General features: G+C 41.5%; 1 protein-coding gene across 10 annotated transcripts in view; it reads left to right on the top strand.

Annotated features, from left to right (window-relative positions):
- Positions 1-17,057, top strand: part of Tenm3 (teneurin transmembrane protein 3) — a 727,726-nt gene that overhangs the window by 283,522 nt on the left and 427,147 nt on the right. For 9 of the 10 annotated variants that reach the window (XM_028854525.2, XM_028854518.2, XM_028854523.2 and 6 more), the window contains exon 3: positions 9,809-10,087. The exons of the other annotated variant lie outside the window; for it this stretch is intronic. In XM_028854525.2, coding sequence (XP_028710358.1) covers positions 9,809-10,087 — 279 coding nt within the window. The remainder of the gene's footprint in view (positions 1-9,808; positions 10,088-17,057) is intronic. 10 annotated transcript variants of the gene reach the window in all.

Here is a 17,057-nt window from a genome sequence, read left to right as displayed (position 1 = left end):
GTCTGAAGATCGGAGTTTGATCCCTGGGGCACACATGGTAGAAGGAGAGAGTGGACACCCACAAGCTGTCTTCTGACCTCGGCATGCTCACCCCATGCTCGCACTTTGACCTGCATACACGTGCATGCACACTCACGTGGAGACGAATTTCTAAACAGCACAGATAAAATATCACCACACTCGTGTGCAGCCACACAAATAAATAAACAAAAGTAATAACAATAATATCTCTGTGTCTCTGCACCATTTTTACCCTGGCTTTGGGCATGAAGTAGAAAAAAAATTACTTTTCTTATTCTTCTTATTTATATTTTATTTGTATGTTTCTAGAGTATGAAAATATATTAAACCTTCAGACATGTTGGCAATTGTCAGAGGAATATTCGAGAGCCAAGAGGAAAATGCTTTTAATTTTAAAGACTGAAATTTAGTTTAGTCTTGGATGCCATTATAGTGAATAATGGGAACTGATCCTAGACTTCAAAAGAAATATGAGCATATGGTCTTACCATTTAGCACTTAATGCTGCAATGAATTTCCAGTTAGACCCCAAACTTCTCACTTCTCCAGTCTTCTCCCTCACCTCTGTCATCATACAAAAATGAAAGGAATCTCAGACCCTGTCTTGTGTTTTCTGTTGTACCGGGGACTGAGGAAATTCAGCTTTTTGTGTGTCTTGAAAATTGGGTTTTATAAAAAGAGACAAAAACCCGAGGCATTAATCAGATCTACTGGGCTAATTACTGCAACTCCAAAGTTTATTACTTTTAAATATTAACTGCTTAAAATGATTCATTTGGAGATCAAATGATTAATCCCCCTCCGTCGCTATAAATGTCAGCGGCGGGATTAAAGGATTTAGATGGTCATGTTTACTCAACCTTAAATTTCTCTACTAAAGACACAAGTTAAGTAGCCCCAGTTTATCACCGTTTCATGTTAGTGGCTTCCTTCTTCCATCCCTCTTTTAGCTCCCCTACCTAACTGATTGTTAACTCATTTTGGCTAAGTAGGCGAGCTCTTCTTTCAGGCTTGGCGGTCAAGCAGCTTTGTAGATTACCTACCAGAAGGTGCGAGGAGATAGATGTAGCTTAGAGGCCTCCTCGGGACGCAGTGGGACTAATCCTTTCCCCTGCCTTGGCCTTTATGGGTCTGATGTCTTGAGCCCAGGGCTTACTGCTAAACTTGTATCTGGTTCCTTGCCACGTTGCCAATTTTGGATATACACATTGTGAAGCACCGTGGTGCTGTTTCAGTCGCAATTATTAAACACCTGCTGCTTCGTGCCAAACCATATGCATATTGAGACCAGCACCTCCCACAGTCTGCCTATCAGATACCAGCAGATATGTGGCAGGGGTATTATCATCTCCGGGGCTGGGGCTGTTCTAAAGGCATAATGAGTAGGTAAAAAGAAAATTCATTTTCAGAGTACCTCTTTGATAAGAAGAAATATTTTAGCATTACTCTAATTGCAGATGGTTGTGAAAATCAGTTTTTGTTTTTTTGTGGTTTGAGTGTATAAATCCTTCGTGAGGATTAAACTTGTTCTTTCTTTACAAGTCAGTGGATTCACAACCTAGGCTTTCTCGTTTTCTCCACCAAACCTTCATTCAGTATCCATACAAGTCCCCTCCCCTGGAAGCCTGACAAATCCAATCCTGAAAAGGGGGGAGGGGTATTCATAATATTCACTCTGCCCCCACTTTTTCTGCTTGAAGACATAACCGGGGTTTTCATCAAATCCACCTTGGTGAGCACCTCAAATTTCGGTGGACCGAGGGAACCCCCTCTCCCCATGGCTGCATCCCAGATGATTGTGGAGGGGACATCCTACAGGGGCTTGCCTCCACTAGACTGTGGTTGTAGTAATAAGTATGGAGCACAAAGCTCATTGTCACCATTCTCTGGAAACACAAGATTATTGCTGCGGAGCAGAAAATTGTGCTGTTTTTCCTCAACTGTAGTATATTGGTGGAAGTATTAAGGCCACTCCACGTAGTTGAAAGGGAGGTTTATTTTGTGGGGTAACTCACAAGTGAAGGGATAGGCTACAGGGTCTGGGAAAGGTGTAGTGCAGTCCAGCGGTGTTCTCTGGAGAACTCTGCTCGGTCTATCTCCAGTGTCCAGGAGCCAGGAACCAAGAGAGCCGGCATATCCGGATCTCGGGTCTTAAGGGCTCATCTCTCGGCCCCGCCTCATAGGCATGGCAGTTACCGGAAGCCTCAATGGGGGTAGTACTTCCAGGTCAAAGCTGGAACAGCTACCCTCTACAGTAGTGACATAGAAAATACTCCTCCATCAACATGGCACAGGTGGATGGTTAATGTCCAGTGCCAACTTGCCTGCCTTGGAAATCACATAGGATATTGGCGAAGTACACCTGTGGCCTATCTTTGAGGACATTTCCAGAGGAGATTACCTGAGAGAGGAAGGCATGCCTTGGGTGGGCAGCACCATTCCCTAGGCTGATGGTCCAGTGGAATAAAACTGGAAAAAGAAGAAAGTGAGTTGATTTATTGACATCCTCCTTTGGTCTGCTTTCTAGTCCTACCTGGCATTAACTGCTCTCTTCACTCATGAGATGCTGATTGCTCTGAAACCCTGAGCTAAAATAAATAAATAAAGTCAGCTTTCTTCCTTAAGTTGCTTCTGTCAGGTACAGTCGTTGTGATGATAAGTCGTTGTGATGATAAATATTGACAAATAGGAGGTGGTTCTATGGTTAAGAGCATGCATTGTTCTTGTGAGGGACCTGAATTCAGTTCCCTGCACCCTTATTGGAAGGCTCCCAACAACTTCTAATCTCAGCTTCTAGGGATCCCAACACCTGCTTCTTGTCTCTGTGGACACTATAGTCACACACACACACACACACACACACACACACACACACACACACACCCTACACACACTGAAAATAAAAATAAAATCCTAAATAAATAAAAGCTTGATACCAGAGAGTGGTCGATTATTTTATTTTTGTCATATTTATACTGATCGATCTACCCATTTCCATGTTTGAATTACAGTTGTTGCTTGGAAACAAATGGCTCTTTATTCTCTTTTAAGATGATCCATGGGCTGGAGAGATGGCTCAGAGGTTAACAGCACTGGCTGCTCTTCCAGAGATCCTGAGTTCAATTCCCAGCAACCACATGGTGGCTCAAAACCATCTATAATGAGATCTGGTGCCCTCTTCTGGCCTGCAAGGACACATGCAGACAGAACACTGTAAATAAATAAATCTTAAAAAAAAAAAAAAAAAAGAAAAAAAAAAGATGATCCATGTGTGAAGAAGGAAAACACACACAACTTCATTTCTTCAAAGTAGGAAGGATTGGAAACACAGCTTTTTCTAGAGAAGGTGGTTTTTGAATCTGAACTATTAAAATGCACATCAACAAAATCCATTTTTAAAATGTTTTAGTTTTTTCCTTTATTTTTAAGTTATTGAGGTAGTAATCGTGAGAAAAAAAAAAAACAACCTTCAAACCTATTCTGTCTCATCGTTTTCTTTGCATCCAATCCATTCTAAATGGACCGTCATAAGTTATTTATACTTCCTCCTTTTTATTCAGGCTGAGAACGCAGGTACATTTATATCTGTTTCTTCACTCTTCCTTAGTTTCCCGAAGCGTGATCATACCACATACGCTATTGCGTAACTAGCACTTTTCAACTTAAAAAATATATATGTGTGTGTGTGTGGCTTTCCTCAGGAACTGAAGATGTAAGTCCATATTCCTGCTTTAAGTTAGCCATGCAATGTTCCCTAGCAAATATATGAGTCTCACTCAGGCAGTCATTCTCTGGTAAACATTTGCGTTATTTAAATTTTTGCATGGATGCTGTAGCAAATGTTTCTTGTCTGTGTACATTTAGGATGAAGTTACTTTGTATAGCATGTAGTTATTAGGCTAAATTATCTGACTGAGAGTGGTTGTTATTGCAGTGGGAAGGCATTTTCTAAGAAATAAAATGGCATACTAGGAGACAAAGGAATATAGGATGAGGTCTGAATAGAGTCTCCTAGTAAGCCCATGGAACGAACAGCTTTCAACAAAGAACAGTGATTCTCGTTTTCCCCTTGAAGTCGATACCAATGACCTATATTCCAAAGACTCACTGCAAATTTTAACACTCCTTACAGTGTGATATCCTAGAGAAGGAACTGATAGTAACGAGTGGCAGCGAGAACATGAACTTGGGGCCCTCATACGCTGATGATGGGGAGAACACAGTGCATCAGCTGTGGCGAGCATCTGGCAGGGCTTGAGAATGCCAAGCATCTCCCTGTGCTGGGGCTCGGCGACTCCTCTCCTAATGTAACTCCAGGAGAGATGAAGACATGCATGCGCCAAACCTTGTGTGCATGTATTCCTAAGGGTGTTTTCATAGTGGCCCCGAATAGAAACAACTCAAATGCCCACTGTCTAATGAATGGCTATGTGAAAGACGACATATCCCCACACTGCAATGCTCAGATATGAAAAGGCATGTATTTTCTGATACGGACTAAAATGTCTTTCTCTTTGTTTTAATTTTTTTCATATTTTGCATTTATTTATTTTTTTTTATTTTTTTGGTTTTTCGAGACAGGGTTTCTCTGTGTAGCTTTATATTTTGCATTTATTTATTTGTGTGGGTGGGTGTGTGTATGTGGGTGGGTGGGTGGATGGGCACACATGTACTAAGGTGTGAATGTGGAGGTCAAAAGACAGCTTTCAGGGATTGGTTCTCTCCTCTACCCCTTGGGGTGAACAGATGGAACTCAGGTCAAGCTTGGGACAAATACCCTTATAACTCCTGAGCCATCTCACGCCCACGTTTGCATTGGAAAAAATACAGTGCTCAGTGAAGCGAGCCGGGCACAGGAGAACACACACTGTAGGTTCTTCTCCGAAATGTCTCACATCGGCATCAGTACGGATGGGAGTGGATGAGTGGTTGCCAAGGAAGAGGAGAGGGAAGGGTGCTGGCAGAAGAGATGAGAGGGCTGATAATGAGGGGGTCTTTCATGGGGATAGTAAAAGCATTCACAAATTGATTTGTTCATAGTTACAGAAATCTGTGAGTCTCCTGAAATACACTGAATGGTGCGCAGTGCATCCATTGGGAATTGCACCTCCCCAGAGCTGATCACTACATGTCACTCAATTGACTGACTGCTTATCTGGGATGCATGAAGCCCTGAGTTTAGTCCTCATCACCACGCCTAACTCAGTGGTGTTACACACTTGTAATGCCAGCCTTTGGGAAGAGTGGGGGCAGGAGGATGGGAGTTCAAGGTCACCTTCGTTATGAAACCGTGGTGAGTCCCGGGCTAACCTAGGCTACTGAGACCCTGTTTTAAAACACACACACACACACACACACACACACACACACACACACACACACACACACAGACAAAATAAATACACAAATAAAAACATCTGACAGCCACACACACACTCGAGAGAGAGAGAGAGAGAGAGAGAGAGAGAGAGAGAGAGAGAGAGAGAGAATCACCCGCACCCCTTGTTCTCTTCCATATTATTTTCAAGTGTCATTCTTAGCAAAGTCCCTCCCTGCTTTGACTAGTTTCTAGGTACTTCGAGAGGTAGGAAGTCAGCCTGTGTGGCTAACCCTGTTTCCTGATCTCCCTCATTCATTCAAGGCATAAATGCTATGCTGCCATGTTCGTTCTTAGACCATCCTGTCTACTTTGTCCCAATTCCTTTTTATTTTTTTCAGTATAAACTTATTTTAAAGTGATGCAACCTGCCTTGGCTATATTTATTCAATTTTTTTCCTGTAGAGATTTTTCAGTTTATGAGTATCATAAAACAGAATTGGCTAATCTAATCCAAGCGAACTTTGCATTTGAATCACACTGCATTCCGCCCTCAGGTGTACTTTGTTCTTGCTACAATTTATTGTTCTGGTCCTGTTTCAAATTATAATGGGAAGATCTGCTGTTGGCCCTGCTGACCAAGGTTACCAAAATTCAAAGCACAGCAGATAAAAATAAATACTTTTTTTTTTTTGCCAATTTTAGACAAACAGTTAATATAGAGACTGTGAAAGGCAAAAGGATCAGTTAAATTAATGCTGTTAGAACTACTGCAAAGAACATAAGGCTAATAAGTCTTTGTCTCACGAAGCTGAGGCTTATTCTCCATGTCTCACAAGTGTTTCTCCTTCACGGAATTGTCTTTGGTGGCTTCTTATACACCAACTCCTCTATATTGCCCCCAGTTCTTCTCTTAGACAAAGCCAGCTCAACCCGACTGTCCCAGCTCTTTCGTCTCTGGCAGCTCCCCTTCTCCCAGGCAGGAACATTTCTTCTCTCCTCTATGTTTGCCAAAACTGTTTGTGTTTTTTTTTGTTTTTTTTGTTTGTTTTTTTTTTTTTTTTTTTTTTTAAGAATAGCCTATCTTACAAACATCACTAGGTCATGGGAAATAATTTGATAGACGAATTACTCTGGCTTAATGATTAGTTGTCCCCAAGGGTGATCACCTTCAAGCAGAAGATCCTAAACAGTCAGGACTGCCTACCCAAGAGAAGACTGAATAGTGGAAGTGTGGGAGCAGTTCTTCAGGGAGACATCTTGCAGTGATGGCAGACTACTGACCTAAACGCCAGCTTTGTTGGTGATGCCACTATTTGCAGACGGTTTGAAAAGGAATCTTTAAACTATAGGTCCCTCTATGATTACTATGTTTACCGATATATTTTAAGGGATTTTTTTCACATTTACATAAGCCATCTCCCCCCCCATACAGACACACACACACACACACACACACACACATGCACACTCCTTTTTAGGGCTAGGTTTCTATCTTGCACCTCACACGTGTTGAGCAAGAGCTGCATCACTGAGCACATCGCCAGCCCAGAAGCATCATCCCCTAGGTCAAGTCCTGCACACTCTGAGAGCTGTAAAATATGGTAGGAAAGAGACCTTAGCAGAACTCGTGGGTGGCTTTAACCTAGATCTATCTGAAGTCAAGTTCAGTGTCCTTCTGTAAACAAAAATAAACTTTTCGAGTCAGTGGAAGAAACTCCAGCCGAGGTTCCTCCCATCCTGTTTGCTTTATAGTTTAAATTTTAGAACTAGCCCTAAAGAGATTTGAGTTCTTGTGAGTTACTGACTGCAAAGGGTCAGAGAATTCTGGAGTTTGGGTTGTGTGTATTTTTTTCACGAGGATTCGACATGTGGGATGTTTAGCTGCATGGCGAGCTATGTTTATACCTGGAGAGCAATTAAGGGCTGTAGCTTTCTGCTTTCTCTCTGTGTAGATTTTATATCTGGACGCCAGTAGGGCGAAAAGTTGTTACCTTGGGAAAATGTTCCAAGTTATAGCTCAGGAAGTGGAGAATTCTTGTTTTGGTTGTTGTTTTTATTCTGGAACATAGACATTTCCCAGGATAAGAGAGAGTTTCAGAGGATATACTAGTGTATTTTTTTCCCTGACTCTAAGTATTTCCCTTCTCATGTATTCCAATCTGAAAAATTTGTATATTTGATGGCAACACTTAAGTGTTTTTCAGCCCTTGCTCCACTTTAAAAGTGACCAGTAGCTGGCCGGTGGCGGCGCACGCCTTTAATCCCAGCACTCGGGAGGCAGAGCCAGGCGGATCTCTGTGAGTTCGAGGCCAGCCTGGGCTACAACTGAGTCCCAGAAAGCGCAAAACTACACAGAAAACCTTCTCGAAAATCAAAAATCAAAAATCAAAAAAAAAAAAAAAAAAAAAAGTGACCAGTAAATCGCAATGAGAAAATTCTTCCGTAGCAATCCGTTTCCTCGCTGCATGGTATCAGCCTTGCTTTTACCAACTTCCATAGGTAAAACCTGTGGGAATTCGTTACAAACACAGAAGACACCGAATTACCCCACGAGTTTGCCTTCCTTCACCCTGGCTGGGAGGAGCGACTTTCCTTACTTTCTCCTCCTTTTTTCTTGGCAGTTTTTTTTTTTTCCTTATATACTGACTTGATTCCAGTGCTTATTCACATCTCTCTGATAAGCACTGTTTGATTTCTAAGCTAATTGTAGCAGCGGTTTTCATTATTTATGACTGTCATTGTCAGAATCCATTTGGAAGTCTGACTGAGATAAAGCTGATCCCAACTTCTGATATGACCACAGCAATAAAACAATTAACCACACCAGTTTAAATGTGCGGGGCCTGGAGGGGGCTGGCAGCTTTACAACCAAATATTTACTATATTGGGTCTTATGTTTGATTTATTTCCTAGAAGATTCAACATGCCATTTTATCACAAATAATTTATAATACCCTCTCTTAAAAATATAATGTAGGTTTCTCATAACAGCAAATTAACTTTAAAATATTCATGTAAATCCATAAGATGGAAGTGGGAAAATTAAGACCATGAGTCATATAAATACTTAATATTCATAAAAGATTTGGTAAAGAAGCTGTGTTTAAATCAGTCTTTTCCTACTACTTGTCTTTATATATATATTTGATTCTGGAGGTGCCTACATTTAGGACACTCTCATACAGGCAAGACGTAAAGCTGGGAGAGTCTTATGTAGACATTCTACAATCAAACAGGTTTCGAATTCTCCTCATCCACAGTGTCATAAAATACTGAAAATTTCAAAAACAAATACAAGCTGGGAAGAGTCATTAATACTCACGGTCTTTCTGAAGTGTCACCTCATTTAAACACTTTTGCTTTAAGTGATTGCAGTGCCATGGGTTTTATTATGCTCAATTTATTAGTAAAGGCTTGCGGAGTTCACAGCCATTTATTTCCGGGGAACCTGATTGTATCATTAATTTTTAAAAACATATCACTCCCACTTTCTTTTTAGAGTGTGCTGTACTTGAAAACCTTGGTTCACTTTGGTCAGTACAGATATTTCCAGGTGGTTCTTAAGGCAAAACATCTAGGAAAATAGATATGCAGCGCATGGTGCTAATTTTCAAGGTATTACACCATTGAGTGTCCAGGTACACACACACACACACACACACACACACACACACACACACACACACACCCATACCTACACATCCATGTACACACATAAAAATGTACACACACATCTACACACACACACGCACACGTACATATGTATGCATACACTGTACACACATGCACGCACGCACACACACACACACCTGCACGCCCACACAGACACACACACACACACACACACACACACACACACACACACACACGTTTATATTTCTCTCTGAGTTAAGGTGGGAAGATACAATTTAAATGACCAAGCTCCTGCTGCTATTGAAGCAGTAACTTACCCTGAGGTAAACTTTTATTCACCCAAAGAAGTAGCATGTAAGTGGGGAAAAAAAAAAAATCCCATAGTTAGGACCCAAACCAGGATAGATGAGGGTTTCTATTGCTTCACAATCTGCTAAGCCAAATTCCACCATCAGAAACCAGTCCTTCCCTCTGTTCATGGTTGTGTTCATGGTCGAGCCATGAATCCATCTCTGGAGGTGCTTGTGGGTTGAAGGTGACAGAAGGGATCTGAACTGAAGCCTGCCACCAGCCCACTGAACCTCCATGCTCCCTTCCCGTAATTGCATCCACTTGACCATATGCCTGCAAAGCCAGAGCAGACTCCTGGGGCTGATAGCGGGAAAGCCTGGACCACGGAGTGTCTCTCTTTCCGGGAGGTTTTCTTTTTGAAATAATAACAATAATAATAATAATAATAATAATAATAATAATAATAATAATAATGAAAGAAAAAAAACCTAAAACACAGGACTCTATACTCACTAGCTGTTATCTCTCTTTCCCCCTAATTAGGACAGAATTTTACCCTAAGGCAGTTAGGAGTGTGTGAGTCCGCAGCTCGAAGAGGAGTGGCGTTCTGTGCGGAAATGGGGCTCCCTCACAGAGGTTACTCCATCAGTGCAGGGTCAGATGCTGATGCGGAGAACGAAGCAGTGATGTCCCCAGAGCATGCCATGAGACTTTGGGGCAGGGGGGTCAAATCGGGCCGCAGTTCCTGCCTGTCCAGCCGGTCCAACTCAGCCCTCACCCTGACTGACACGGAGCACGAGAACAAGTCGGACAGTGAGAGCGGTAAGTGGCACTGTTTCCTTTCCTATGTCGGCCTTCCGCGCTTCTGCGTTCTGCTCGACCGCCACGCCACCTGTGTTTTCCTCCTCCCATGCTCGCCACCCGTGTTTTCCTCCTCCCTTGCTTTCTCTCTTTTCTTTTTTTCTTGTTGTGCTAATGTGGTAGAGCCCAAGAAATACTTGGGAATCATGGGTGGGGACTTTTCCCCTGGTGGGTGGTGGGATCAATAGTTGATGCTAAATTATCAAATTCCGCAAACACCGTATAGTGCGTTAGATATAGTTTTTAAAAACAGCTTTGTGTACAGGGGTGGGGGGGAGAAAAGATGATGTCTGACTTATATTGGATCGTGTCACCTGTTAACTTCTGTGGAGTAGGAAAACAGTGTTGGTAAAGTTTACCCCGGAGCAGCTTGCCTTCAAAGATGTCTTTGTAGATTCCTCTTGAAGATATCTCAAAGACATTGCAGAATCTTAGAATGGGTGAGTGAGCACACAGAATAGTTTATTAACAGGGCTCAAGTGATTGAAGAACAAATTTGATCATGCTTTAAACTTACTAGCTTAGGAGAGCAATTGAAATCTTGGTAAAGAGTGGGAATGTGGCCTTTGATGTCTTTGGGAACTGGATTACTGTGCAATTAAGTCCACATACAAAAATTGGATTTAAGGATGTCTAAATAGCAGCTTTGCATGGTCTAAAAAAAATGTCATTATAAATTACTGATCCTTATGTCCCTACTGCCAGTGTGGGGTAATAGTATAAAAAATGCAATAATAAATTGAAAAGAAAACTTAATTTTTTAAGTCAGCACTGCTCCTAAGAAGAATTGGAACATCGGCACTAACACAGAGACAATAAAAAAGAAATCTCTTCCACAGTTTTTAATATGAGGAGTGTAGTTTCCCTTCAGTCTGTTATTAATGTGGTATCTATCCTATGCATCAAACGGCAAAGAGAAAATTAAACCAGAAGAATTGCAGGATGTTTGAAAAGAAAGATGATTGTTTATTAAGAATATTTCACCTTTATTATTTATTGAGCAACTTTGCCAGCTTGGTTATGTAACAGGAGAACAGATCTATGCTTCGTTTTCAGTTTCAGCTAAGATATAATGTGACTTGGTACTTCCTACTGCTGGTTAGGCATTTCCTTGCTATTCATGGGGTGGAGAAGTTGAATTTAAATCATTGGAAATGATTTATCAATCCTCCAATGCGTTAAGCCAAAGTCAAGACAAATTAGCAACAGGCACTCATTATCTTCATGTTGGAAGTATGAGTTCTCAGTGGAGTCCGGCTTTATTCCAACATCCCCGCCCCATAGGAAACAAGGAAGATTCTTTTCAATGAGATGCATTTTACAATCATGCCACCAACATTTCCCTAGGCCAGTCCGTTCACCTCAGTCCAGTCTGTGTTTACATCAATTTTCCTAGTGGGCTCAGATGTCACTAACCTTAAAGACCTACGATTTGGAATAAATATTGTTTCGTGCACCTCACATGCCACTCCTTGAGCAATTACAGATGTATACTCAGATATCGCATTTGGCCTAAATTTATTTTCATAATTACACAACAAAACATAACATAGAATGGAGCTGGAAGTTTTTCTGTGTCCTGGCCTGCCAGCAGTCGGGACAAATCTCTCCTTGCCAGGAAACTCTGGACATTTGGCAGCATTTGGTGAGAGGAAACAGGTCACATAAGGGTAGAGGGGAAAATATCAAAGGCAATATTTTTTCAGTTAAGTAATGGTGACTTAAACTTGTGTTTACTCTTTCCTCAAGATTTGGTTGTGATTATAAACAGCATTTTGGTGGTCTGAGAATTCTCACTTGAGGTCCCTTTGAGGAAGGAAATAAGAGGAAATGACTTGATGTTATCTTTGGGAAACCTGGCCAGTTCATGTGTTTCATATGTGTCCATAAGAATATTTCAGATTCATTTATTTGTTCTAAAATTTCAATGATTACTCAGAAGGAGCGCAAAAAAAATGCTTTTTTTTCTCCTTGGCTACTTTAAGGTAAGAATTAAAATTTGTAATTATATACAGGTCATTTAAATATTTTTATTATTTTATTTCATGTGTATGGATGCTTTGCATGCATGTCTGGGAGCCACATTGTGCCTGGCACCTGTAGAGGACAGAAGAGGGCATCATTGAGTTCCCTGGAGTTGCAGATAGTGTGAGTCCCCATGTGGGTGCTGGGAATCAAACCTCCGTCTGCTGGAAGAGCAGCCAGTGTTTGTAGCCACAGAGCTATCTGTCCTGTCCTAGACAAGTCCTCTTAACACCTTTATAAATAATATCCTGAAAACTATATTTTTTTACTTGCGTTACTACTTTTAGTCAAATATTTCTAACATAAAATTCCAAAAACAACTCGATTCTGCTCTCCTTGGCTGTTTTAATTTACCCTGACTTGGACAGACTATTGATCTCCCACTTACATTTCATTGATTTCTCAGTTATTCATTATCTAATTTTGTTCGTTTTTATACTGGCTTTAGATATCAGGCAAAGTCGTTAGTGTGTGTGTGTGTGTGTGTGTGTGTGTGTGTAAAATATTCTACAATATAAAGATGAGAACTTGGAACACTGCTGTAAAATAATTCATCAGAATGATACCACCTGAGGTATACCACCAAGACAGGGCTGTGTTTTCATTGAGTTTAACGTGGGAGGTTCCACTGCCCATCTTCATCATTGGCAACACTGTGAATGAGGCTGTTTTCCCTAGGACAAGATGTTGGTACAGCTATGACAGCTGAGTGCCTGATGTTCTAGGATAACTTCAAAGAAAAGTTTAGTCACTAAAGGGGGGCAGATTTCATTAATTTGTTGACACAGAGGCCACCAGTTCACATTAAGAGTGATGGCTGGAGAGATGGCTCAGTGGTTAAGAGCAGTGGCTGCTTCTTCCAGAGGATCTGGGTTCAATTCCCAGCACCCACATGACAGCTCACAACTGTCTGTAACTCTAGTTCCAGAGGATCTGGCACCCTGACACAGACATGCATGGGGGAAAACATCAGCGCACATAAACTAAATAAATAAATTTAAAAATAAAAAGAGGTGCTAGAGCCGCTTCGACGCTGATGTGACTTTGATGGTTGGGTCATCCTGTGAGAATCAAGGATCATAGGACCCTGCCACACACCTCACTGTTGGAAGAGATCTCAGAGATTCAAAACAAGTGAAAGTGTTTCTATTTTCTTTTCCTAAACTAACTTTTCATCAGCCATGGGAATTCACAGTTCCAGAGAGTTTGGAGGAGAGAAAAAAAAATTCAGTGTATGGAGCTTCAATGGAATTCCAAATTTGGGATATGGGAGAAGTTCTTTCTTGACATAACTGGTCTCTGGTTTGCAATCCTTGTTAGAGGTCAACTGCCTTGCAAACTGGCACACACTGGATGGTGGTGATTCAGGACCCCCCTATTACCAGCCACTCCAGCAAAAGAAGCCCTTGAAGGTTAGAAAATAAACGTGATGGGCGCCCAAATCAAAGGTAAAATTACTCATGGTTTAGGATCATTTTGGGCTTCTTTAGCCCCTCTGATGTGTGGTTGAAAGACCCCAACCTAATTCCCACTAATCTGATCTTGATTCTGAATATCTATCTAAATGTCAGGAACAGAGGACTTTATGCCTTAGAACTGTTCCCATGGACATCATTTCCCAGCATTAAGCAGTAGACCCGGCACTTAGTCTTAGTTGGCCAGCAGTGTGGTTTGGTGGAAGCTGCCCGAGTGAAGACCTCAGCTGTCAGGGTTCAGATCTTCTTCACGTCTGCACCCCGCCCCCACCCTTGACCACTGTCGTCTGCGTCACTCATAGGCCAGTGCTTTGTACCCTGCCTACTACTGGATCAACTCGACTGCCAGTGGTTTCTTAGGGGTCCCTGATCTCACTTTTTCTTGGCCTGTTGATCTTTTGCTGTTCCTGGGAGGAGGGGGTGATCTTTGAAGGATGATCTTTGGTGTCAGGCAGCCCAGGGGCAGTTGACCCTACTTTCCACCTCATCTTGAATTCAAGGCCTAGAGAGCCTTCATGGAAGGTTTCTTTTTTGGTCCCTGGGCCTCCTGTTCTGAGACCTGGGGCAATCGTTTAACCTTTTTTGTTATGGTATCACGCACAGTTCCCTGGGATAAGACAATATTGGGTTTCATTGGGTTTATATTGTGGTCAGAACAGGACTTGGCTATAAGTGAATGTGTGCTGTTATTTTTGTTTATAAAGATGGAAAATAATATCCTCGAATGAAGATGAGAATTAAATGGAATGAATGATATCAAGTGTCTGCCTGGCTTTGGTCCACACTAAATGCTCCGCCCTTTGATCCTGGCTTCCAATCCACCTCTTCCTTACTCTCCTCCCGTATACAGTGTGGAAGGGTCTGGTAAGAAGAGGAACAAGAGGACTCGTGGTCTCCTCTGATGATCTCCATAGTCTGTAATTTCTTGTCACCATTTACTCGGACTCTCTTATTTTCCTTCGAAACCCCACATCCTTTTCAATTTACTGTAATTAAATGAATGTGCATTGAATGGCACTGATAATTAGTCTGATGGCCATAGACTTCAAAGACTTCAGCCTGCTCCTTCCCCTCCTGGCCAAAGGAAATTTCAAAAGTAGTGTTTCCCTCCAAGGCATGTTACTTAGACAGCCAGTCAATTAAAAGCCCATTTAACTGATGCTCATCAGTTCACACAATAAAATAAATCATTCCCATAAGACTTTCTTTCTCACCTGGCGTCTTAGCAATGCACCCGTTGTAGGACCCTACCTAAGCCACACTAATTGTGTGTGATACTAAAGTATTAAGGGCTAATTGGACTCACAATGAAGGTATAACTGTAAGGCAGGATCTTCTTTTTTTTTTTTTATGTAGAAGACACTTGCTTTGCACAGCTTAAAAAAATACATTTTGAGGAACCAGTTTTACTTGTCCTTTGAAATGGGTATTTTGAAAGTTAACTTTCTGTGTAGAAAGAAAATCTAAAAGTTGAGTTACTGTGCTTCAAGATGAAAAATAGGTATGTCTTTTCAACCAATTTAATAAGCCATTATTATGATGCTGTTTATGTCCTCTCTCAATAGAGAGTCTGAGCTACAATTTAAATTACCGTTTTGGACCAAATAGGTTCTCTGGAAGCATGGGTCGAGCAATTTCTTCTCTTTTTGAACAGCCGTATCTAGGTAAGAGAGAGGAAAGAGAAGGGTCTATAAGCCATTACATTACCAGTTAAATTTTACAAGCGTTTGGGAGAAACTGCTGGTGGCATTGCAGCAGCCTGTGATGTCACCAGCCTGTGATGTCACCAGCCTGTGATGTCACCAGCCTGTGATGTCACCAGCCTGTGATGTCATCAGCCTGTGATGTCACCAGCCTGTGATGTCACCAGCCTGTGATGTCACCAGCCTGTGATGTCACCAGCCTGTGATGTCACCAGCCTGTGATGTCACCAGCCTGGATGTCACCAGCCTGTGATGTCACCAGCCTGGGATGTCACCAGCCTGTGATGTCATCAGCCTCTGATGTCACCAGCCTGGGATGTCGCCAGACCTGAGAGATGTACGCCAAAAGCAGGTGCTGGTTGTATTCACTAGACTGATCCCGTTGCTCCGTCTTTTTTTTTTTTAAAGATTTATTTATTTATTATGTATACAGAAGAGGGCGCCAGATCTCATTACAGATGGTTGTGAGCCACCATGTGGTTGCTGGGAATTGAACTCAGGACCTCTGGAAGAGCAGTCGGTGCTCTTAACCTCTGAGCCATCTCTCCAACCCCCTGTTGCTCCGTCTTTACCCACAAGCATCCCTTGGAAAGAAAATTGGTTGTGAGAATTAACGTGAAATTCCCTTGCTGTATGAAATAAATGCTATTTTCCATGTTATTTTAATTGTATGAGATTCTGTTGCACATACTGAGCTACAGCCTGAATGCAAATTCCACGAGGGGCTCTCTTCTGCAGTGGAGTGGTCAATTCTGGTGTGCAACCCCCCCTCACTGCAAATTCTATTTTGCATCTTATGTCAGTGCTCATGTATGTCACATGCAGCTAACAGAGTGAGCTGGGGTGCTCACTCAATCAAGCTCAGAGTCAGGGTGCTCCCATGTCAAATAGAGTCCAATTGTTTCCAGTGCGTGAAATAACTGAATTTCCTGCGTGGGTATACATTTATAATTTCAATTGCAACTTGCCAGGCTTTGGCTAAAAGCTATCATTTGCATTTAAGAACGAATGTTCTCATTTCATGGGTGGGTTTAAGTCACTCTTGAAAACGGAAGTAATGATTTTGGTAAAATTTAGAAATATGCCAGGCATGGAGGCCTTAGGAGGCAGAGGCAGGCAGATCTCTAACAGAGAGAGAGAGAGAGAGAGAGAGAGAGAGAGAGAGAGAGAGAGAGAGAGAGAGAGAGAGAGAACTGGAATTGTAAAGATACTCTATTTGCTCTCACTTAAATATTTGCATACACTTATATATTCCCATCCTATAGAGATTTTCAGGAAATTGTTTGGTGACTCATTATATGGAGCTTGCCATTTCTACTAAACTCATTTTATATTCTACATGGTTTTGTTAAAAGAAAATTATACAGGAGATAAGCTCCTTGTCTTTAAATGTGGAACCTTCTTACAGTGGCAGAGCTAAAAATCAAAGCAGAGCATACTAAGCACGTACTAAAACTGATGATGTATGCTATTTTGATTTTTGAATGTGTTTTTGATATCCTTGAGAAATCCCAGTGGTAGCAGTGAAATTGTTTTAATTAATGAATTCAGTGGCAGTGAATGCTGAATCAGGTTTATGGGTATAATTATCACTGAAATAGAAAAAATAAATGTTAGCATCATAGAACCTCGGTTTATTTGCCATTTTGAGTGTAGTCAAGTGTTTGAAGAGCAACTAACTACTTTTTTGTGTGCTATTTAAAGAATAATCTTCTCAAGGCAAGGCAT

This window comes from Peromyscus leucopus, chromosome 17 (assembly GCF_004664715.2).
Source record: "Peromyscus leucopus breed LL Stock chromosome 17, UCI_PerLeu_2.1, whole genome shotgun sequence".
In the NCBI taxonomy this organism is placed as follows: domain Eukaryota; kingdom Metazoa; phylum Chordata; class Mammalia; order Rodentia; family Cricetidae; genus Peromyscus; species Peromyscus leucopus.
The sequence above is the reverse complement of the archived record's forward strand: the minus strand, read 5'-3'. Positions and strand labels throughout refer to the sequence as shown.